The following is a 25,561-nucleotide window of genomic DNA, read 5'->3' on the forward strand; positions in this document are numbered from 1 at the left end:
CCCAAACACTTTTTTTATGACAATAACTTGCATATTAACCTTTAAAATGAGCACTTTTGATTTTTCATGTTTGTGTCCCATAGACTTTAATGGTGTTCCCGTGTTCGAAACAATTTTTTACCTGTTCGCATGTTCTGCTGCGAACCGAACCCGATGGTGTTCGGCTCATCCCTATTTATTACTATGGTTATTACAGTAAGTGATGTAAACTGTGGAGTAGTATGAGAACTTGGTTGGCGTCTTAATTTTTTCTCAAGAATTCATGCCTTTTTGCATGTAAGGTAAATAGTCAAGGTTAATATTGAGAGTGTTAAAATAAGTCCATGGAGTACCTATTTGCAGTAATGCATGCTTGTATAAATTGAAGTAACCTATCAAGACTACATGTAAGGTTGGTAAAAAGGATATGTTATTCCAAAATACATTTTTTCAAAGATTAGACATTTGAGATAACATGTCTAACATTTAAAGTGGTTGTAAACCCTTCAGCAAAACGTTATCACGTTTAAATCTACCTTTGTCAGGCTATTGATTGCTGCCTGTTACACTTCACTTTTTTTAATCTTCGCGCAATTCGTCCTACAAACTTTCACTACGTCACGGCGCATACCCAGTTTGTTGTTCGATTCACGGCACGCTATGTGTGCCGTTTCCCTAACAGCATACCGGGTATGTGGGTTCCATTGAGAATGGCTCAGCTAGGAAGGCTTGCCTAATTGCTCCTTTCATCTCAGCATCCTGGTTCTCCCACAATCAACCATGAACAAGATTTTGGCAGGGGAACCGAGGAAGAGTGGAAATTATGTCTTCAGAAAAGGCTAAAGATGATGTAGCCGATTCCTGGAAGAATGTCTTTTTTTTTTATAAAATGAAAAAAAGGTAGTTGTGAAGCATTTTTAATAATATATTTTTTTTTTTTTTGTGATTTAATACATTTTAACATTGTTGAGATGGAGAGCACTATGCCTGTTGCTTTTTGTCATTCCATGATCGCATGAGACCTGGGAATTCCTTCTGTGCTTGTTTGGATTTCGGTCACTGGATCTATTTGTGAGTGCCCGTAAGGGAATGTGATTTTGACCCATTATCATCTTGGGGTCCTCGCTGTGAGGCGAGAGGCCATTTCATCTGGTGGCGGAGGTTCATCGCACCTGTGAAGTCACTTTTTTATGTCCTTTTTTTTGTTGTCCTGTTTTACCAGCACTATATTCACTGAAGGTGTCTCTGCAATACATATGGACTGTTTTACAGCGCTGTTTACTGAAGAAGAGGATACCGGGGTTATGGTATATAGCTGCTGCCAATGCGATATTCCTCTTAAACGTGCCGACATATATCGGTGTGAGTGGTTAACACTCAGCTATTAACTGCACCTAGATTGGGCAAAGCTTTGCCCAGTCAGGGCTTAGAAAGCATTGAGCAGCATGCAGTGTATTGCAGGGTGTCTGCTGAAATGACAAACAGGTGATGTTCGGTCAAAACTTTTGCTTGGCTCACACCGTTGGCCCAACTCTATTGATTTGGTCACCTTGCTTGGTGATTTCTACTGTCCTTATAATCTATAGCAGTATTTAAAACACACTCCTTTCAAGGAGGCTGTTTTAAATTCTCATTAAGCCCATTTAAAGCTTAGGTTCACCTTTAGAAAAATAAATAAAATACATATTTGTTCCAGGTAAAAAAAAGTGCATTTAATTTTTTTTCTTAGGCACCTACAGAGCATTTCACCCACGGTCAGCATATCATGGGTGCATTGCCAGGCACCTGCAGACTATCAGCTGCCTACCCCTGCATCCCATATGGGAATATTCTAGAGAGCAGGAAGATCATCAGTGCGGGGGAGGTTGCTGAACATGTTACTTCCTAAATATGGGTGTAACCTGTTCAGAAAGGTTATCCTTTAAGTGGACCTTGCAATCCACGACAACAAAGCCCACTCCTATCCTATATCACAAGTAGGGATGAGCTTAGCGTTTGATACGAACGTATTTTCGACTCGAACATCGATCGTTCGATCGTTCGACGAAACTCGAACAAAACTGGTCGTTCGCACCAAATTCGAGTGACGCAAAACATCCCATAATTCACTGCGGCGTTCAGCGCTGATGATTGGCCAAGCATGCTGTATGTCCCGCATGCTTGGCCAATCACAGCGCGCAAAAAACGAAGAGCCACAATTGGCCAAAGCCAGGGTGGCTTTGGCCAATTATAGCTCAGGGGGATTAGTACACGCCCCACACTATAAAAGGCAGCCGGCACGGCGGCCTTGTGTAGTGTGTTCCGGCTTTTGTTAGAGAAGTCAGTCAAACAGTTAGAGAGAGAGAGAGAGAGATAGAGACACAGTGTCTTTTCTACCAGATAGATAGATAGATAGAGCAGGAAGGCTAGTCAGTATAGTTTAATCTACAGTTTGTAGAGAATATATTCACATCCCTAGGAGTTGTCAATATATTTATAAACTGTATAGCTCAGCTAGATCTGCTATTAGTATCTGTCAGGCAGGAGATTGTTCTACATGCAGTGCTCTAACGTGTTGTATAGCCTGCATTAGGGATTTGCTTTCAAATATTAGTCTGTGTTATTCAACGTGTGCTAGTTAATTGCACATACACGCATTACCTGTTACTGCACATGTGCAATTTATTTGCACAGAAACGCAGTTGCTTTTAATGCAAGTGGGCTATTGAATTGCACAGAAACGCAGTCGTTCTTACTGCGTGTGTGCTGTTTAATAGCAACTAAACGCAGTTGGTGTCACTGCGTGTGTGCTGTTACATAGCACTTGAACGCAGTCGCTCTTACTGCGTGTGTGCTGTTTAATAGCAACTAAACGTAGTTGGTGTCACTGCGTGTGTGCTGTTGCATAGCACCTGAACGCAGTCGCTTTTACTGCGCGGGTGCTGTTTAATACCACCTAAACGCAGTTGGTGTCACTGCGTGTGTGCTGTTACAAAGCACTTGAAGGCAGTCGCTCTTACTGTGTGTGTGCTGTTTAATAGCAACTAAACGTAGTTGGTGTCACTGCGTGTGTGCTGTTACATAGCACTTGAACGCAGTCGCTCTTACTGCGCGGGTGCTGTTTAATACCACCTGAACGCAGTTGGTGTGACTGCGACTATTTTGTTACATAACACCTGAACGCATAAATATGGCTGGAAGGACAAAGAGAGGCATAGAGTCACACGGGCAAGCAGGCTCTGCATCTAGAGGTAACGCTGGTGGTGGATGTGGTGCATCCTCTTCAGCACGTGGCCGCTCGTCCTTCTTTTCGGGAGCTGGCCGTGTTGAGCCTCAACATGCAGAGAAATTAGTTGAGTGGATGACCAAGCCGTCCTCATCCTCCTCATCCTCTCTCACACAGACTGATCATAGTTTGTCTGGCAAAGCAGCTGCCAAGGCATCCTCTTCCCTCTGCACAATGGCATCACACAATCCTTCCCTAGTCCCACTGTGTCCTCCTGAGGAGTCCCCCGAACTGTTTCAACACAGTGTTGGGTACATGCTACATGAAGATGCGCAGCGTTTTGAAGACTCCGATGACGAAACACAGATAGAGGAAGGCATTGATGTGAGCCCAGGGAGAGGAGGTGGTCGAGAGGGGCAACAATCTGGGAGTGATGTTCCCCCAGCTGGAGCATACTGCCAGGTTTTCGACAGTGATGATGAGGAGGGAGGGGATGATGAGGTCATTGACTCTACTTGGGTGCCTGATAGGAGAGAGGAAGAGGAGGAGGAGGAGGAGGACGAGGCACAGGCACATCTCCAAAGAGGCAGGATGCCCTCCAGGGGTCAGCTTAAGGGCAGCACACCAACTGCATTACGTGGCGCTGCTGTGTCTCAACGGTACAGCAAAAGTTCTTTGGTGTGGGCCTTTTTTGAAACATGTCCATCAGATCGTACCTTTGCTGTTTGCAACATATGTCTCAAGCGTATCTCGCGTGGCCAAAACATCACCCGGTTGGGCACCACATGTTTGTCCAGACATATGTCGATCTGCCATGCAGCTCGTTGGCAAGCATACCATAAAGACCCACACCAAAGACCGAAGCGGACCTCCCCTTGCCCGTCTGTGACCTCCAACCCCACTAGACCCCCAGTCCTCTCTGAAGCCTGCACCAAAGGTGTAGAAATAGGTGTGTCACAACGTAGTAGTGGTAGTACATGTGGGCAATCTACTGATAGTAACAGACAAATTTCCCTGCCCCAGCTGCTGCTGCGCCGAAAGAAGTACGCTCCCAGCCATCCACATGCCCAGCGGTTGAATGCTAGCTTAGCAAAATTGCTAGCACTTCAACTGCTACCTTGACAGTTGGTAGATTCTGCCCCCTTCCGTGAGTTTGTGGAATGTGCAGTACCTCAGTGGCAAGTACCCAAACGCCACTTTTTCTCACGGAAGGCGATTCCAGGTTTCTACCGGCATGTGGAAGGCAATGTCCATGCCTCGCTGGACAGGGCGGTCAGTAGTAAGGTGCATCTTACCGCTGACTCATGGTCCAGCAGGCATGGACAGGGACGTTACCTGTCTTTTACGGCCCATTGGGTGACTCTGCTGGCACCTGGGAAGAACGCAGGGCAAGGTACAGTAGTTTTGGAGGTTGTTCCGCCACCACGCCTCCAAAACACTACTACTGCTTGTGACACACCTCTCTCCTCCACCCCCTCCTCTTCTTCTTCCTCTGTGGCCTCTTCCTGTGGTGATGTTTGCTCAGAACTAGCCGTGCTCCATAGGTGTACGAGGGGCTACGCAGGAATGCAGGCCAAGAGATGCCATGCGGTGCTAGAGCTGGTGTGCTTGGGAGACAGGAGCCACACTGGGGAAGAGGTTCTTTCAGCTCCGCAGGGGCAGGCTCAGAGGTGGTTGATGCCACGCCAGCTGAAGCCTGGAATGGTGGTCAGCGATAATGGCACCAACCTCCTCTCTGCCCTGCGACAGGGAAAACTCACCCATGTGCCCTGTTTTGCGCATGTTCTCAATTTGGTGGTGCAGCGGTTCTTGGGCAGGTACCTGGGCTTACAGGATGTCCTGAAGCAGGCCAGGAAAGTCTGTGTGCATTTCCGGAGGTCATACAATGCCACTGCTCGGCTGACAGACCTCCAGAGGAAATACAACCTGCCCAAGAACCGCCTAATCTGTGACATGCCCACCAGATGGAACTCTACGTTGGCCATGCTGCAGCGGCTGCACACGCAGCAGAGGGCCATTAATGAGTACCTGTGCCAATATGGCAGCAGAACTGGCTCAGGGAAGCTTGTTTTTTTTTCACCACGCCAGTGGGCCTTGATCAGGGATGCATGCACTGTCCTGTCACCATTTGAGGAGGCCACGAGGATGTTGAGCAGTGACAGTGCATGCATCAGTGAGACTGTCCCGCTTATTCACATGTTGGAGCACACCCTACGTGGAATAACGGACAGGGCCCTTGAGGCAGAACAGAGGGAGGAAGAGGAGGACTTTCTTACCTCTCAAGGCCCCCTTTATCCAGACACTGTTCCTGCTTGCCCACCTAGAACACAGGAAGAGGAGGAGGAGGATTGTATCAGCAGCATGGAGGTGGAGCCTAGCACTCAGCATCAACAGCAGCAGTCTTCAAGGGATCATTTACAGTCCAAAGGAACACGTGGACTTTTACGTGGCTGGGATGAGGTGGCTGCCGATCCTGTCGTCCTCAGTGACCCAGAGGACTGTGCCCCGAATGCCTCTGCAAACCTACGCTGCATGGCCTCCCTGATCCTGCAAAGCCTGCGTAAGGATCCTCGTGTACGTGCTATCAAGGAGAGGGATCATTACTGGCTGGCAACTCTCTTTGATCCACGTTACAAGAGTAAGGTAGCAGACCTTATGTTGCCATCGCAGAGGGAGCAGAAGATGAAACTTCTGCGGGAGGCCTTGCAGAAGGGTCTGTGCAATGCGTTCCCAGAACCGGGGGGATTAACAAAACCTGGCCCTGGACAACGTCTTGCTGAGGCTTCGGTGAGTCAGAGAAGGAGAGGTGGAGAAGGTGGCCGTCTGACCGATGCGTTCAAACTATTTTTTAGTCCGCAGCCCCAAGGTCTGACCGGTTCCAGCAACCATCGCCAGCGTCTGGTTTACATGGTCCGGGAATACCTAGCGGCAAGATCCGACTTGGACACCTTCCCCACCGAAAATCCTCTGGCTTACTGGGTCTTGAGGATGGATCACTGGCCAGAGCTTGCACAGTACGCAATTGAGCTACTGGCTTGCCCTGCATCCAGTGTTCTTTCAGAACGCACATTCAGTGCTGCTGGAGGCTTTGTGGCCGATCACAGGGTGCGCCTCTCCACCGACTCTGTTGATCGACTGACCTTCATCAAAATGAATCAGGCTTGGATCAACACCAGCTACCAAGCACCTGATGCTGATGTTACTGAATAATATTTTTTTGTTGAAATGTCAGATCCCTTTGAGACTGCTGATGCTGAGTGACTGTCCTGTTATGCTGCTGATGGAATATCCTTCTCCTCCTCACTTTTCTTGCTGATAGCTAGTAAGAAATATTGTTTTTCTGTGCTCCGCCACCAGTGCCTAAGGCCTAATTTTTCTGCCCCTGTTTAACAGGGGCACTTAATAACAATTGTTGATGCAATACTTTGCACGTGGCTCCTTGTTGCACTCCAATTAAAGATATTGGGAGGGGTTGCAGTGTTGTGTTGTGCCTAAGGCCTAATTTCTCTGCCCCTGTGTAACAGGGGCGTCTAATAACAATTTTTGATGCAATACTTTGCATGTGGCTCCTTGTTGCGCTCCAATTACAGATATTGGGAGGGGTTGCAGTGTTGTGTTGTGCCTACGGACAAATTGTTGTGCCCCTGTGTAACAGGGGCGCCTAATAACAATTTTTGATGCAATACTTTGCACGTGGCTCTTTGTTGCGCTCCAATTACAGTATGTTTGAGGGGTGCCCTTTTTTCTACAATTTTACTTTCACAAAAAAATAATGGCCCCCCCACCACTCCTAAAATAATCGAGATATTGTTGCCACACAGCACGTGCACAAGCAGTATTAAATTACTTTGTTCTTATAATAATTTCATGTTGTGCAGGGACATTTCTGAACACGTGCCACTACTATGGACACACAGCAGGTGTGATATTTGAAGGAATTTTTCATTTTTTTTTTCACTTTAGGCATCATTAAAATCGCTGCTCCAGAAAAACGGCCGTTTTAAAAAAAAAAATTCCATTGATACATGTTCCCTGGGGCAAGACCCGGGTTCTGAACGACGTTTTCCAACATTAAATTGAATATTGGTCTTTAAAATGAGCGTTTTTTAATTCGAACGTTCGAGTCCCATAGACTTCAATTGGGGTTCTAAATGTTCGCGCGAACCCGCGGTCTGTTCAAACGTTCTGGTGCAAACCGAACCGGGGTATGTTCGGCTCATCCCTAATCACAAGGCCTAAGAAGAAAACTTACAAAAAAAGTCTTATGTTAGGCTCATGTTCAGCATGTTCACCTAGGACAGGGTGACTATAGGGTTTATTTACTAAACGCAAATCCACTTTGCACTACAAGTGCACTTGGAAGTGCAGCCACTCTAGATCCGAGGGTAACATGCAAGGAAAATGTAAAAGCAAAGATGCTGTTTTTATGATTGAATGATCAAATCGGCAGAGCTTCCCCTCATTTCAGAGTCTCCCCTCAGACAACTGCACTTGCAAGTGCACTTGCAGGGCAGAGTGAATTTGCATTTAGTAAATCAACCCCATTGTCTTGTGGAATCCAAGGATCCTGAATGTTGTGAGGAATTTTTCCTGCACCGTTCAAGGAGCAAATTTTCATGACCTTTAAGGATCCTTTGCTTTCTCATTACTGAGTGACATTCACTTCACCAATAAAAGGGGTTGGATGTATACGGCAAATTGTTTTGTTTTTGTAGGGGGTAGGTCATAGTAGGATTGGGTGCTACTATATAAGGATGCAGACTGCAAAGACCAAGACCAAGACCAGGACAAAGACTTAAGATTACGAAGACAGGTGGGGTAAGGGAAGTATGAAATTTCCATTCTATATAGTTTTTCCATCGTTATTTCTCCCATGTATATATTACTAAATTCTAGGAAAAACTTTTGGATTTCTTATTTGATTGTATTTGTTTGTGTTAGATCATTCTTACACCATTACTACAATATAAAATAAATGTTTTTGAATTGTATTGCAATTTAGCTAGTCAAATTACAGCTGCCTTGTACAATTTAATTTAGATTTACCAAAAACTATATAGTGCCAGGGATACTTTAACGATCTATACAGTTTATAACCAATCAGGTATGACCCCATACTACATAGTTTTCAGCAATTAAGGATATTGTACAACGTGCAATCTGTGTGACTGTTTTTAGAACCTGAAGAATGTCTTTAGAACCTTGTCTTGAGATGAATCTCTCTTGTGAGCAATCACCTTTTTTGTTGCAACGCACAATGACTAGCAGCTGCTTCAAATGAGCTCTTGGAAAACCTGAGATTTTTTTTACACTATTGAGTGTTTAAACATTTTCTGAATAGGTTAGTCCTAAAACTTTGCTTTGCATTTCTTGCTCTAAACACCTGGTAGATCTGTAGAATGTTTGAGTGCTGAAATTTTGCCAGACCCTTTGATTTCCTAAAGAATAATCTTTTCCGCTAATGTTCTTCCTACTTGTTAAAGCAAAATATAAAACTTAATTACATATATTTTTTCTTCCTCTACAGCTGTGTCTCATTAGGTTTCAGCCTGTTGGCTGATTTCATTGTAATCTCTGACCCTCCTGCTGATATGATCTGGTGCAAGCTAATAATTAAAATCAATTGCAGGGTAGACACATAGATTTTTCCCAGCAACATACCCATGAATTAACTGAGTTTCATACCATCATCACAATTCTATGTATCAAATGGAATGCACACTTGGCTTTTTCTAAGCTTTCTCTTGAGTAATGACACATCTGAGATGTGCATTGGTTTGGCTGATTGTTTTAAATAATCCACATAATACTTATGCTCAAAATATAAATTTAAAGTTGTTAAAGTTGAATTCCAGTCAGATATAAAGACATATATTAAAGCAGCTATGTATTCATTAAAAATCAATAATTCAGTGTACCTAAATATGATGTCAACCTCTTACAGTACCATCCCCTGCACAGCAACAGTCAGAGGAAAGGACTGGAAGTCAATCAGCTGTGCTCCATGCAAATGGAACATACTGAAAGGGTGTGCAGAGTGATTAATTATTTCACTGTCCAGTCACCAAGCTGGGAGTGCCACTGTATTTCTTAGAATCCAATCGATCTTTTAAGTTATTTTCAGCTGATTACATTCCAAGTGCACAAAAAAGGTGTTTGATGTTCTACAGTTTGTTTTCTTTCTAAAGCAGCTACAGCTTGAACAGAAATATCTGTCCCCTTCCAGCAAGTGCAGAGTTGGGACCCTTGTTCTATGTGGGGAATCGGTAGTCTCTCTGAAAATGTCCAATACATACCCCCTGTTAAGTGATGCCTATATCTTTCCAGTCAGCAAATATCATGTTTTCTTCAACTTGGCTGCTTTCTAATGAAAACACATTTTCCCACTAAACCTTGCTGGACTACAATGTCCAAAAACTAAACGGACCCTGGATACAAAGCCCAACCTTGACAGCAATGTGAAGCCCCACAAAGAGAATCCACACACTGAACTTTCAGACAGTTTGGTTAATTTACTGAAACTGGAAAGCATAAAGTCTGGTGCAGCTGTGCATGGTAGACAATCGGCTTCCAACTTCATTTTGTTCAATTAAGCTTTGACCTAAAATATGGCTTTTTTACTCAAAGAAGCACCGCACTCACAATTCTTACTTTCGTATATCACACTTGTTTCATAACCCAGGGAAAATTTGTTCTCCCCTGACAACTATAGACTTATTGTTTTGGTCAATTGATTGGTGCTCCTACTGCCATGGCTCATAATTGAAAATCTAATAGAGTTTTCCTTATTATACAGGCAGAAGATATTACAAGGTAAATTAGTAAGCTGTACAGCACACCTGTGGCTCATTGCACTGTCTATTTGTGTGCCCCATGTGCATGCCTCTTGGAGCTGTGTGCCTGAAGCTAAAGTGCCTGTTCACTCTAGAACGTGATGTGGGAAGCCTGCGTTTTGTGCCAGTTTTCCACAGCACATTCAAATTGCACTGTTCTTTCGATCTGCAGTGAGTGTCATTGCAAAGGTAATATGGCCGTTTTTTTGGGAGCAGTTATTTTAATAATGCTTAAAGTGAAACAATAACTTCCCATTGCGTCAGAGGGGGCGGGGTCACTGGTACATGTCACTGGGTAACCCCGCAGCATTTCCCTGTTACGTCAGAGGGGGCGGGGTCACCCACGCAAATCACGGGTGATCCCACCCTCAGCTATTTAAGAGCTGTCATGGCGGGTCTCAAGTCATTTGGTGGGTGTCTCCCATGGAGGCGGAATCGATCGTGGGGTCGTGGAAGGATTAAAGCGCATTTTTTTTTTATTATTAAAGGACGTGTCCCAAGCTGTGTGTGTGTGTGTGTTTTTTTTTTTTACCATTTTTTACACTTTTTTGGGTGAAATGGTTTCTGCCCGCAAACCCTACAACCAACGGGCAAGGGTTGTGGGGATGAGGCCTGTGTCCCCATCAACATGGAGACATTGTCCCCATGTTGAGGGCATGTAGCCTGGTATGGTTCAGGAGGGGGGCGCTCTCGTCCCCCCCCCTCTTCTTTTCCTGCAGTCTGCCAGGTTGCATGCTTGGATAAGGGTCTGGTATGGATTTTTGGGGATCCCTACGCAATTAAAAAAAAATTGGCGCAGGGTTCTCAATATTCATACCAGACCCAAAGGGCCTGGTAATGGACTGGGGGGAACCCATGCCATTTTTTGCAGTGACTTTTATCTTTATTGCCGGGACCTGACAATTAATTATAGCCGTGAGTAGTTTTAAATGATTTTTTTTTTCCTTTTAGAAAAGTAATTTCTATGCCAATGACAATAACTTGCATATTAACCTTTAAAGATGGCACTTTTGATTTCTCCCATAGACTAGTGTTCGAATTTCCCGTGAACACCCCAAATTGTTCGCTATTCGGCGAACACCGGATGTTCAAGTTGAAAATTGGGCTCATCCTTAAACTTCACCCGTCTTCCTTCTGGAGCCACAGGCTCTGTGACTGGCTGGAGCCGCATGACGTCGCTCCCGCGCATTCGCACAGAAGCCGCCAGTCACGGCACACGCTTGGAAGAGTATATGTAAAAATATCTGAGGTTTACAGCCACTTCAATAGGCTGTTAAATCTGCTATTTTTTACCTTTTATTCCTAAGTTTATTTTGTTTTGATGGACCATAAAAGGCATGCTAAAGTTCACTTATTAGACAAATATATTTTGATCTTTACATTTTGAACACTGCAATGTTGAATAATGTTTGTGTATTGGGCTTCTCTAAGTTTTTATGCAGGTAAGACTATTTTCATTAAAATCACTGGAGATTTAAATAAAAGCTACAAAAAGCTCTGACCTTCTCATTAAACCTTTACCTTCCAGCAATAATATGTTTAAGGGCTGAAGTTATCCTAAAAAAAAATGCTATAACACTAATATCACATTATACTAGTCCTAAAGGTAATGCTTACAGTGTTTTTTTTTGTTTTTTTTTTAGTGGGTACTGTAATCCATTACCTTTTAGGCTTATCTATGCCTTTTATACGGTTATTAATGACTTCTACTTTTCTATGTTTCAACATTTCTGATTCACACAGGTGTCATCATATGGTTAAAGAGAATATTAATGATACAGATGGCTTTACAACTGTTCCAAATGAACAGGTTAGTTTTTTTTTTTTTTTTAACAAAACAGTTTTAAAATTGATCCCATTTAGCCCTGGGTCACACTGGTGCGATTTGACATGTCAAATCGCATGTCAAATTGGCGGCATTTGCCGGCAATAGCACTGTCCTAATCGGTGCGATGCTGCATTTGCGGCGCTGCACCGATTTCAAAAAGTAGTTTCTGTACAACTTTTTGCAATTTCGGCCCATGATTTACATTGACATCTGTGCAAAAACCTGCACAGATGTCTCTGTAATCGTGGCCGAAATCGGCACTGACAGTGAAATTGTGCAAAATCAGGTGAACTCGCACAGCTTCTTTCCTGCAGCCTAGTGTGAACCTGGTTCCACTGTTATATCAAATTGCAGCATGTTTCGTAAAAAAAAAACATTCTAAACAGTATGAGAAAAGAAAAAGGGTGTTCCCTGGGTGGACTTTTAAGCCACTAATAGTACTCCAAAATATACAGGATATTGAGAGTAAAAAAATATATTGTTTTATTCACAATTGTACATCTTTATCAAACAAATGAAATATTGAATTAAAATATACAGTGCCAATGATTTTCACCATATAAGTACATACATTTTGCCATTCACCCCCCTTTCTTCTAAACAGTGTGAGAAATAAAATGACACACTGCACTATGCTAAATTAAAACGGCAGTTTCCAGAACAGCACAATGTCAGGAGTTTTAGACCAGTTACATCTTGGCAAACTCTTGTATGAGTCTTGTCAAAAAATACATATGAACAATATGTATTGATGCCCTTATTACCTTGTTTAAACATTGTGAGCAGTGTGATATTTTGGAAACTGTTGTCTTCAGTGAATAAACTGCAGTATGTTTTGTTTTGTTTTCTATGGCCTTATTCATAGCTTTTGAAGGATATTTTATTTTTATTTTTTAGTTGAGTGTTACGCAGATTCTTAAAGATCTGGAAATAATCCTAGACCTAGAAATACGTGAGTTACGGTAACTTTTTTTGCATCTACTGGTACTTGTACATATTTGATATCTTTCTTTTTCATACTGAAGACACTCCTTCCTCCCCAACTGATGTAGAAACATTAGTTGCAGTGGTAACAACTTTGACCAGATCACTATTCCTGGGGATTATACTCTCGCCTTTACCCAACACACAATTGATAATGCTTTATTTGCAAAACACCCAAACCAATTTTGGAAGCTTTGTAGAATGTCAAACTCACACCAGTACCCATTAGAAACATTTGCTCTTATGTTACTGTCTAAGGTAGTCTCGCTAATCACTAGTCGATTTTGAAAGAAAAAATACAAAGAGTGAATATTGATTTGAAAAATATTTGTCAACAACTTTCTTTGCTCATTTATAGACTTTGAATCTTAAAGGTGTCTCATTTCATTTAATTGTATATGTTCAGAAGATGATCACCCTTTTTTTTAATATAGATTGTGTAGCGCTGACATTCTTGTATATTGATGTGTGTTTGCATACTTTAATACAACGTCTATGGACATTGCTATGTTTAAGTATTTGGAGCCATCTAGTTTCCTTGGAGACGAGGACACACAGGGGAAAACAATCTCGGTTGTTGGGGAAGTGATCTAAGGGTGCCTGAGGGATGGTGGCTGGATTGCAGAGACCGAGAGACACTCATCCGAGCATCGGAGGACCGCATCCATCCAGCAGGGCTGAACGGAGCTGACGGAGAAGCAAGTTGGAGAAGCAAGTTGCAGTCACAGGACAAAAGTTACTACCCGGAGCTCCAATCCAGTGGGTGAGCGGGTCACGACCCACAGTTTGCTAAGTTACACACACAGTTAGACTCATATACAGGCCTCACTGGGATTTATAGTTCCACAGAGGAGCATAGAAACTGACACTGAGAAGGCTTGAGGCCTATCTACTTTTCAATCGATTTTAAAATAGTTGTTGCAGTTATACCAGGAGCACTTTCACTTCAATTTGACTCATCAAAACTGTGGATTACAAATCTCAAGGAGTTACTTTAGCTAGCGAAGAAAAGAAGATCCAGGACTAATGTAAGATAAATAGACCTAATTAATTAAGACACCGTTGGCTGCTTGAGACCGAACGTTTGTCACCAATTAGGTCAAGGGAAAGGGGAAGAGGGATTTTGGGGGGGACTATTCACGGCACTGGTTGGACACGGTATAGTAAAAAATAACAAGTATTTATTGAACATAAAACAGGTATCATAAAACAACATTTAAAAACAATCCCAACATTGCACATCAGTAAGTTATACACAAACTATGTCTGCATGTAAGGAGTCGATCGCCTCGACCGGTTTCGCGGTAGTGTACCGCTTCTTCAGGAGGGGATTTATCTACAAGATATGCATAAAACATATAAATATACAAGCAAGTTTATACAGTAGTTGTAAACATTGTATACATTGTATAACATAATCCAAGCCAGCATGCCTTATGATGAAGTAAAAAAACTCACCCAGACTGGTCAATTGATCGAGCCTGGAACCCAGTTGAAAACCTTCTATGGCGCAAGGAGGGGGATATATTTATTTAGAACGGGCTCTATTGAGGAATAAGATTGATAAATTCATATGTAGCAAGGTGATCGATTAATTAATAGGATGGGGATCACCGTGGAGTGTGTGAAAGTGATACAGTGACAAAGGTTGATTGAGGAGAATGGGGAGATAGGAAACAAAGTGGAAAGGAGAGGTCGGGGGTGAGGGATGGAGAGGGGAAGGAGAAGGGAAGAGATTGAGGATAAGATAAGAGAAGGCATAAAAAATGACACTTAAATATAGTGGGAGTGAATGAAAAGAAGATCTGGGGGGGGGGGGAGGAGTTAGTAATGGAACAAGGGAGGGGAGAGGGGGGGGAAAGGGGGGAGGAGAAAGAGGGAGTCGAATTAAAAAATAATAAAAATGAATATTGGACAGGAGCAGGGGGGCGGAAAAAGAAAGAACAAATTGGGGGAAAAGGGAAGGAAGGGGGAGGGGAAAGGGGGGGGAAACGGGAAAGGGGGACGGACAGTTGAGGGGAAAATACGTGGAAAGGGGGAGAGGCGGGGGAAAAATAAAAGGGGGGAAAGGACGTTGTAAAGGTAAAGCGAGGAGGAGGGAGGAGGAGAGGGAGGGGGAAAGAGAAGGGGAGGAGGAGAGTAGGTGTGTGTAGTGACGTGCTCGTGAAGGTGAAATGTGTTGGAGATGATGAGATGGAGATAATTGTGTTGAAAAAATAATAGTGAAGGAAGGGGCAGGGAAAAAACCGGGGGGAGGGGGGGGTCGGGGGGGGGGGGGGGGGGGGGGGGGGGGGGGGGGGGAGTTAGGGGAGGTAGAGAATTGGGACTGGGGGAAGAAGGGGGGGAATAGAGGGGAATAAGGGGGGGGAGAAAGAGGGGGTGAAGGAAAGGGGGAGGGAATTGAGGTGGAGATGAAGAGGAAAAAAGAAGAAGAGGAGGGGGGGGGCAGGGAGGGAATGGGAAGGAAGGGGAAGTGAAGTAAAATAAAAAGATGGAGTGATAAGTAATTATTCTTGGTTGTGCATACATGCAGGGTGACTGAAGTGAGCGTGAAACATATAGTGTTATAAGGGAGTGCAGGGAATGACCAGGAAGTCAAAAGTTAAGGAAACTGATCACCAAGCAATCTAATAGAAATTATATAGATAGACCCTGATGGGTCCTTACCATAGCTGTATAAAATATAAACTCGATTTTACTGGGGCACAGAAGGACAGTCTCTGTCAGCCAATTGTAAAGTGTGCTCAACTGCCAGGATATGGGCAGTGCAAAGCACTAGTTCCAGCTGAGGGAGTTAGAAGGCAATAGCCCAGTTAGTCATGCAAAGCAATCAGAACAAGGGCCAAGCAAATGGATAATGATCTGACTTACCGTGGCTGATACTCTTCCACGTGTGTCCCCAGGGAGAGCGTCCGTGCTAACTCACAAAAACGGCTTCCTCAGCCGCTTTTGTAAGAATCCCTGGACGGCTGCGTGTGACGTCATCAATTGGCGACGCTACCGCCGTCCAACGTCCCACCAACCCCTGCACGTGAGTGCGTGGGTGTGCGGCCGCAGACCCAATGGCATGACGCCAGGTCATGGGCTGCAAACAGGGAGCCGTGATTGGTGCTCCCTGCTGGGGACGACACTCCATGCGCCAGTGATGAAGAAAGGGTTGGGCACCAGGCTGGATCAGCCAATCAGGGAGGTTAAACTCCGGAGGCATGCTGGAGTTGGAAAATAAACATTGTACATAGACATTTAGATAAGCAGTTACAGCGATAAGCATAAAGATTACTCAATACATATAGTTGATGGGAGATTAATCCATCATATTGCCTAGAAAACTGCATCAGAGCTCAGCATTCTGAAATCAAAACAGGACACAGAGGTTTATATAGAAAGATAAAAATATCACATTGTCCCATCTATGTAATGGCTCAGAGGCCAGGTAGCCCATACATCAGGCCATGGTTGCAGCCTATGGCTGTGGGGGATACAGTTGGAAGATGGGAAAAAGGAATTTGAATACACAGGGAAGGTAGGGGGGAGGGGGGGAAGGGGGGGAACCAGGGAGGAGTGGGTTGGTACAGGGCCATTCTCTCAGAAGGTACATGTATTAATGTTCACGCAGAAATGGTTTATAGGAATTGACTTCATTCAATCCTGGGAACCTCATGGCATTTAGATCTTCGATCCATAGGCATTCTTTCTGTAGGATGGCCCTGTTCCAATCACCTCCCCGTTTAGTTTGGGGAATGACTTCCAAAACAAAAAAACGTATGACGGAGAGATCGTATCGATGGTATAGTCCCACATGGCGTCCTACTGTGGTTAGTTTACCTACATCGGAATCGTATAGGTGATCACCCATCCGTTGCCGAAATTCTCTGAAAGTCTTCCCCACATAGAAGGCTCCACAGATACAGCTCATAAGGTAAATAATGCCCTTAGTGCCACAATTGGCAGAAAAGTGGGGGTAAAATTCCCGACCATTCGGCAACAAAAAATCTTTCTATATAAACCTCTGTGTCCTGTTTTGATTTCAGAATGCTGAGCTCTGATGCAGTTTTCTAGGCAATATGATGGATTAATCTCCCATCAACTATATGTATTGAGTAATCTTTATGCTTATCGCTGTAACTGCTTATCTAAATGTCTATGTACAATGTTTATTTTCCAACTCCAGCATGCCTCCGGAGTTTAACCTCCCTGATTGGCTGATCCAGCCTGGTGCCCAACCCCTCCTTCATCACTGGCGCATGGAGTGTCGTCCCCAGCAGGGAGCACCAATCACGGCTCCCTGTTTGCAGCCCATGACCTGGCGTCATGCCATTGGGTCTGCGGCCGCACACCCACGCACTCGCGTGCAGGGGTTGGTGGGACGTTGGACGGCGGTAGCGTCGCCAATTGATGACGTCACACGCCGCCGTCCAGGGATTCTTACAAAAGCGGCTGAGGAAGCCGTTTTTGTGAGTTAGCACGGACGCTCTCCCTGGGGACACACGTGGAAGAGTATCAGCCACGGTAAGTCAGATCATTATCCATTTGCTTGGCCCTTGTTCTGATTGCTTTGCATGACTAACTGGGCTATTGCCTTCTAACTCCCTCAGCTGGAACTAGTGCTTTGCACTGCCCATATCCTGGCAGTTGAGCACACTTTACAATTGGCTGACAGAGACTGTCCTTCTGTGCCCCAGTAAAATCGAGTTTATATTTTATACAGCTATGGTAAGGACCCATCAGGGTCTATCTATATAATTTCTATTAGATTGCTTGGTGATCAGTTTCCTTAACTTTTGACTTCCTGGTCATTCCCTGCACTCCCTTATAACACTATATGTTTCACGCTCACTTCAGTCACCCTGCATGTATGCACAACCAAGAATAATTACTTATCACTCCATCTTTTTATTTTACTTCACTTCCCCTTCCTTCCCATTCCCTCCCTGCCCCCCCCTCCTCTTCTTCTTTTTTCCTCTTCATCTCCACCTCAATTCCCTCCCCCCCTCCCCCTTTCCTTCACCCCCTCTTTCTCCCCCCCCTTATTCCCCTCTATTCCCCCCCTTCTTCCCCCAGTCCCAATTCTCTACCTCCCCTAACTCCCCCGCCCCCCCCCCTTTCCCCCCCCGCCGACCCCCCCTCCCCCCGGTTTTTTCCCTGCCCCTTCCTTCACTATTATTTTTTCAACACAATTATCTCCATCTCATCATCTCCAACACATTTCACCTTCACGAGCACGTCACTACACACACCTACTCTCCTCCTCCCCTTCTCTTTCCCCCTCCCTCTCCTCCTCCCTCCTCCTCGCTTTACCTTTACAACGTCCTTTCCCCCCTTTTATTTTTCTCCCGCCTCTCCCCCTTTCCACGTATTTTCCCCTCAACTGTCCGTCCCCCTTTCCCCTTCCCCCCCCCCCCCTTTCCCCTCCCCCTTCCTTCCCTTTTCCCCCAATTTGTTCTTTCTTTTCCCACCCCCCTGCTCCTGTCCTTTCCAATATTCATTTTTATTATTTTTTAATTCTACTCCCTCTTTCCCTTCCCCCACTTTCTCCTTCCCTCTTTCTCCTCCCCCCTTTTCCCCCCTCTCCCCTCCCTTGTTCCATTACTAACTCCTTCCCCCCCCCCCCCAGATCTTCTTTTCATTCACTCCCACTATATTTAAGTGTCATTTTTTATGCCTTCTCTTATCTTATCCTCAATCTCTTCCCTTCTCCTTCCCCTCTCTCCCCCTCACCCCCGACCTCTCCTTTCCACTTCGTTTCCTATCTCCCCATTCTCCTCAATCAACCTTTGTCACTGTGACATATCACTTTCACACACTCCACGGTGATCCCCATCCTATTAATTAATCGATTACCTTGCTACATATGAATTTATCAATCTTATTCCTCAATAGAGCCCGTTCTAAATAAATATATCCCCCTCCTTGCGCCATAGAAGGTTTTCAACTGGGTTCCGGGCTCGATCAATTGACCAGTCTGGGTGAGTTTTTTTACTTCATCATAAGGCATGCTGCTTGGATTATGTTATACAATGTTTACAACTACTGTATAAACTTGCTTGTATATTTATATGTTTTATGCATATCTTGTAGATAAACCCCCTCCTGAAGAAGCGGTACACTACCGCGAAACCGGTCGAGGCGATCGACTCCTTACATGCAGACATAGTTTGTGTATAACTTACTGATGTGCAATGTGGGGATTGTTTTTAAATGTTGTTTTATGATACCTGTTTTATGTTCAATAAATACTTGTTATTTTTTACTATACCGTGTCCAACCAGTGCCGTGAATAGTCCCCCCCAAAATCCCTCTTCCCCTTTCCCTTGACCTAATTGGTGACAAACGTTCGGTCTCAAGCAGCCAACGGTGTCTTAATTAATTAGGTCTATTTATCTTACATACTAATTGGGATGAAGGCACCTGTTTATTTCATATACTCTTAGTATAAGAGAGACCATACTCACCCCTTCTTCAAAGATCCAGGACTAAGTAATTTATGTGAGATCTCACGCATAGCTTATAAAGTAGGGGGAGCTCCCAGGTATAAACCTATGTATATGTATACTGTTTTCAAAAAGTTTATGTTGAAATCAATTGTGCTGTTGTCTTACGTTGGGATGACAGCACAATTACTGTAATCACTTGTTTGCATATTTCACAGTAAAATATATCTCTAGTTGTATCCAGTTGTTGTGGCGTACTGTTTTTCTCCCTCCAAGTGCAGTCAGTGGATACTGGGGTTACAATACAGGTATTTTGTATTGTCTTACATTGTATTGTATTGCATTGCATAACAGCTGTGCCAAGGGGATTGAGCCAAGTTAGTGGGGTTTATTGGTAGAGTGCAGGCCCAAATTAAACCAGCAGCTTCTTCGGGGGTCAGTGCTACAATAATAAAGGATTACGCCGATGTTACTGCTCTTTACGGTCTTGGAAATCTTTAAGTTAGAAGCATGCAAACTGTTTTTTAGATAAAATTCTGTGTTACCTACAGCAGCATTTCACAAATTATTGTAATGTCTGATCCATTGCAATAAGAAGTCATAATGCATTTGCTAATTGCCAGAATTTGATAGAATGCGGTCTGGTAACAATCATATAAAATTTGTATCTCTTCTATGTTGCATAGGGTTGTTGACATCAACATTGTCACACGTACAAATTAACAAATATTAGACAGGGTCAGATTTAATGTCAAAGGGAGGCGCACCCGCCTTGTGCATTTTGTGCATTTTCCTTTGTAAAGTTATTTACAAAAACAGATAAAAACTACTCACAAACATGTGAAGAAAAATCGCTTTGTAAAAAGCCTTCAAGTGATGGCAATCGGTCTAGGTACATCAGTCTGCAGATGGTGAAGGAGCAGGCATGAGGACCACTGCTGGCTGACGTGTTTTGAAGAAATACCTCCTTCAGGTTCTTAAATACATATGTATATTCGTATGACTCATTGACGTTAAGTGTTGGGGTCACCGGGTGGCCCCACCCTTGGATATATAAGGGCTGTCACCACAAAAACACTGCAGTCGGTGGGACGCCTCCCATAGAGGAGTTTTTCCCTGTTTTTTTTTTTCTTCGAGGTCAGTGTTGTGATTGAAGATGGATGGCCATCGCCTGACACTTTTTTTTTCTTTTTTAATAAAGGAATTGTCAAACTGTCTCCCGTCATTTTTACATTTTTTTACACTTTTTTTGGGTGAATAAGTAGAGGTACAATGTACCCAATACCCATTCACATGGGGGGTCTTGTTAAAGGGGTTTCCAGATTCTGATAAGCTCCCCGCTCACAGACCCTCACAAACATCAGGGAAGGGCTGTGGGGATGAGGCCCTTGTCCCCAATCAACATGGGACAAGGTGCTTTGGAGGACCCTAAAGCACCCTCCCCATGTTGAGGGCATGTGGCCTGTTACAGTTGAGGAAGGGGGGCACTCTCCCTCCCCCTCTTTCCTTTGGCCTGTCAGGTTGTGTGCTCGGATAAGGGTCTGGTATGGATTTTGGGGGAACCCCCATGCCATTTTTTTTATTTTGGAGTGGGTTTACCTTAAAATCCATAAACTGAAGTTTTTTCGGGAGCAGTGATTTTAATAATGCTTAAAGTGAAACCATAAAAAGTGAAATATTCCTTTAAATTTCGTATCTGGGGGGGGGTGTGTATAGTATGCATGTAAAGTAGCGCATGTTTTCCGTGCTTAGAATTTTCCCTGCACAAAGTGTAATTTCTGAAGGAAAAAAAGTAATTTAAAACTACTAGCGGCTATTCATGAATTGTCGGTCCCAGCAATCTTCAGGTCTGGTATGGATCTTAAGGGGAACTCCGTGCCAAAATAAAAAAATGGTGTGAGGCCCCCCAAAAATCCATACCAGACCCTTTATCCGAGCACGCAACCTGGCAGGCCACAGGAAAAGAGGACGAGAGAGCGCCCCCTCCTGAACTGTACCAGGCCACATGTCCTCAAGATGGGGAGGATGCTGATGGGGACAAAGGCCTCATCCCCACAACCCTTGCCCGGTGAAATTAATAAACAACATTCCAGCGATGTCTCGATCTCCACTTCAGCGATTGGCATCCATTCTTGGTATCCAGTTATGGGTAATCTCCTCGCTCCAGGGATAATGTCCAGAGGAACACGCACACGATCCTTACTCCACCAGAGATGCCCCGGGAATGACAGTGGCCAGCCTGACAGCTCCTATGTAGCTGAGGGCGGGGCCACCTGTCACGTGACCCTGACCCCTCTGACGCAAGAGGAATTGCCGGGCTTTCCCAGTGAAGCGGATGGGTGATCCCGATCCCCTCTGATGCCACGGAAACCACCCATCCACGTCAATGGGAAAGCCCGGCATTTCTCCTTGCGTCAGAGGGGTGCGGGGGTCACGTGAAATTACTTATTTTTTGGGTGAAATGATGGGGGTACAATGTACCCCTTATCAATTCACATAGGGGGGTCAGGATCTGGGGGTCCCCTTTTGTTAAAGGGGGCTTCCAGATTCCGATAATCCCCTTGTCCGCAGATCCCCACAACCATCAGGCAAGGGTTGTGGGGATGAGGTCCTTGTCCCCATCAACATGGGGACATGGTGCTTTGGACCCCAAAGCATCCTCCCCATGTTGAGGCATGTGGCCTGGTAAGGTTCAGGAGGGGGAGTGCTCTCTCATCCCCCATCTTTTCCTGTGTCATTTTTTTTTTCAATTACTTTTCTCTGTATTGCTAGTAGTTTTAAATGACTTTGTTTCCCCTTCAGAAATGAAACTTTGTGCAGGGACAATTCTAAGCACAGGAAACATGTGCTACTTTACATGCATACTTTAGACACCCCCCCCAGGTATGAAATTTAAAGGAATATTTAACTTTTATTGTTTCACTTTAAAGCGGATCTCCCACGCCAAAACGTTTTTTTTTAAATGGTATTTTTAAATGTGTAATAGCACTGCTGTGCTAAACTCACGTTTCTGGTGTTCCCCCGCCGCTCCGCTGTAATATTGTCCCCAATAAATAGTTATAATCTGTGTTTTCCTGCTGTTGCCATCTTAGCTATGGGCATTGGATTTCCATAGGCAGGCACTTCCTATTTGCGGTGGATGCTGTCCCAGCATCCACCGCTCGATCTCGTGCATTCGCACTGGCTATGGTGACTGGCGGTGTGAGCGAAGTCGCGCGATATTTTCTAACAGAGATGCTCCTCCAGCACTCTACAATAAACCCCGCCCTTCACAGTACTGATTGGCCGAACTGCCTGACTGACATCCCCATCTAGAATATTGTAATTAGGGAGCTCTGAGACTGTCTCCCAGCAGACACAGCGCGGCACAGGAAACTGGAGAAAACCCGTCGGAAACCCGAGGGGGGGGGCAGACCGGAAGCCTGGCTAACTAATAAGGTACACTAATATTAAATTTATTGAAAATAGCCGATTCATCATTGTTTAGGAGCAGTATGAATATGGAGCTTCTGTTGTATTGAGGGTGGAGATCCGCTTTAAGCATCATTAAAATCACTGCTCCCGAAAAAACTGCAGTTTTTGAAACTTTTTTTTTTGTTTGCATTCATACATGTTCCCTGTGGCAGGACCCAGGTCCCCAACACTTTTTAGGACAATACCTTGAAAATTTACCTTTAAAATTGGCACTTTAGAATTCCCCCATACACTTTTACAGGGTGTTGCGCGGCTTTTCGAATTTGCCCCGAACACCCCAAATTGTTCGCCATCTAACTCATGTTCGACTCAAACTCTAAGCTCATCCCTAGTAGTAATCTGTTACAATATTGATGTGTCTCGGGTCAGTCATCCTCGGGCTCAATGAGATGGTGAGACCGTGGATGTTTGAGGATTCCTTTGACCTGCATTTTATCAGTTTTCTTAAATTTGTGAAAATCTAGATTTCATAGTTATTTTATGTATCTCGTATCTGTCTAGACCCCATTCTCCTTCTCCTTTTACTTTTATAATACATGTTTGGACTCCTGTGATTGTGTTTTTAGAGCATTGTGTGTCTTATACTTTTTTTCTGGCCATGCACATAGGTTAAAATTGTCCACTTGATATATTCTGTACCTCTTTCCCCAAAGAGTGGGGGTAATGATTAAAGGGGTTGCAAGTAAAAGCATTTTTTTTTTACCTTAATGTACTCTTTCCCACCCAATACTCATCTTGATCCAGCACTGTAAACGTCTGCAGCAGCACTTCTCCCCTCTGCCCACTCACCGGCTTGGTTGAGAGCAGCAGGTGCCATTGGCTTCAGCTGCTGTCAGTCAAAACCTGTAATCAGACAGTAGGGCCGAGCTGGGCTGTGTCTAACTACTCAAACCGTTTCTATGGGGACACTTGGCAGGAAGGACAGAAGAAGACAGAAGCAGCCATGATTAAGCACTAGCAAGAGTGCGAAACTAGTCGGCTGTCCTGGTTTATGGTTGTGGTGATTATGCATGTTCCTGCTTGAAAATAAAAGACAACTTTTTTGAAAAGTTATTTCGGAGTGCGGCTGTCCATCTCCTTCCTCCTATTGCTACTACTTGGCAGGAAGGAGGAGCCAGTGCTCAGGCAGCGGACCCCAGAAGTGGAGGACTGGGGCTGCTCTGTGCAAAACCATTGCACAAAGTAGGAAAATATAAAACGTTTATGATGTTAAGAGAAAAAAATATAAGGGCATACCATCCAAATGCAATGGCATAGTGTCCGGGGGGGCGTGGCACCGGGCGGAAAATTTAGGGGGGCGCAGAGCAGCATCCTGTGCCAGCGTCACTCCGTCCTATGTTGCGGCTCAGGGATGGGCAGCGACTTCCCAGTGATTGGATGAATGGTGTGTCTCGTGCGGTGGCAGGGGCTGGGTTGCTCTGGGAGTCCCGCCTCTGCCTCGCTGTGTGAGCCACCATCTCCTCCTCCGTGCCGGACTGGATCTCCACTTCCCCATTCAGGCAGGGGACCCCAGAAGTGGAGGAATGGGGCTGCTCTGTGCAAAACCATTGCACAAAGTAGGAAAATATAAAATGTTTACTATTTTAAGAGAAAAATATTTAAGGGAATACCATCCAAATGCGATGGCATAGCATGCGGGGGGCGTGGCACCGGGCAAAAAATTCAGGGGGGCACAGAGCAGCATCCTGTGCCAGTGTCACTCTGAATGTTGCTGCCTATGTTGCGGCTCAGGGATGGGCAGCGGCTGCCCAGTGATTGGATGAACGGTGTGTCTCGTGCGGTGGAAGGGACTGGGTTGCTCTGGGAGTCTCGCCTCTGCCTCGCTGTGTGATCCATCGCCATCGTCTTCTCCTCCGCGCTGGACTGGATCTCCCCTTCCCCATTGTGGCAGCCAGTTTTGGTCTGGGGCGGCGGCGCCTGTTTTTCCTCACAGGGCAGCACAGATCTCCAGGGATCTTCCTGACCAAGTGAACTGGTATGTGACACAGATGTACAGTACAGTCACAGTGAGTGTACACAGAGCATCACTATCTCCCCCACTAATCTCCAATGTCCCTCCTGTCCCCCCAAATGTTTTCATGTCCACTCAATGTTAATCCAGTGCCCCAATGTTCCTCCTGCCCCCACGTATTCTCAATGTTCCTCCTGTTACCCAATGTTCCTCATGCCCACCACGTATTCTCAATGTCCTTCCTATCACCCCAATTATCCCCAATGTCCCTCCTGGCCCCCTAATATTCCTCCTGTCCTCTCAATGTTCCTCTTGTACCCCCACATGAACATGATCGGATGTCAACGGACATGGTCACCGCTGACATCGTCGCTCCATAGACTTGCGCCTGTTCAGGTCCACCCGTGTCAAGTGAATGAATTGTATTGCATGTAGTAGAAGTAAAGGAATGTCCAGACAGGTGCTTTTTGCTGTGCTCTTTATTACCCAGCCGGGTAAAAACAGTAAAACTTGTGGTGAGGAAAGTAAAGCTGAAGAAGATGGGAGAATAGCAGATTCAGGCGTAATGATAGGAAACAGTCCTGCTCCCAAACGTAACACTCCTTTTCACCACTCCAGCCGGAGTGGGTTTAGTGTACCCGGACAGGCCTCTCTTACTGACCTGGCAGCCAGTGTATCACTCGGACAATTGTAGGATAAGTCTCTGCCACAGACCCTCCTTGGTGGACTTGAACTTGGGAGAAAGTCTCTGCCACAGACCCCTCTCAAAGAGCCTCAGAAGATACCTCTGCCACAGGTCCCCTCTGGGTTGAATTATTGGAGATATGCCTCCTTAATTGAGTTACGTCTGGATCTCCTTCAAATTGCCGCCCATGT

The 25,561-nt window shown here is 44.9% G+C and overlaps 1 protein-coding gene across 2 annotated transcripts in view; it reads left to right on the forward strand.

The window, feature by feature from the left end:
• The window catches only part of LOC120937261, a 235,604-nt gene that overhangs the window by 143,861 nt on the left and 66,182 nt on the right, over positions 1-25,561 (forward strand). For both annotated transcript variants that reach the window (XM_040350324.1, XM_040350325.1), the window contains exons 4-5: positions 11,761-11,827; positions 12,743-12,797. In XM_040350324.1, coding sequence (XP_040206258.1) covers positions 11,761-11,827; positions 12,743-12,797 — 122 coding nt within the window. The remainder of the gene's footprint in view (positions 1-11,760; positions 11,828-12,742; positions 12,798-25,561) is intronic.

This window comes from Rana temporaria, chromosome 4, assembly GCF_905171775.1.
Source record: "Rana temporaria chromosome 4, aRanTem1.1, whole genome shotgun sequence".
Taxonomy (NCBI): domain Eukaryota; kingdom Metazoa; phylum Chordata; class Amphibia; order Anura; family Ranidae; genus Rana; species Rana temporaria.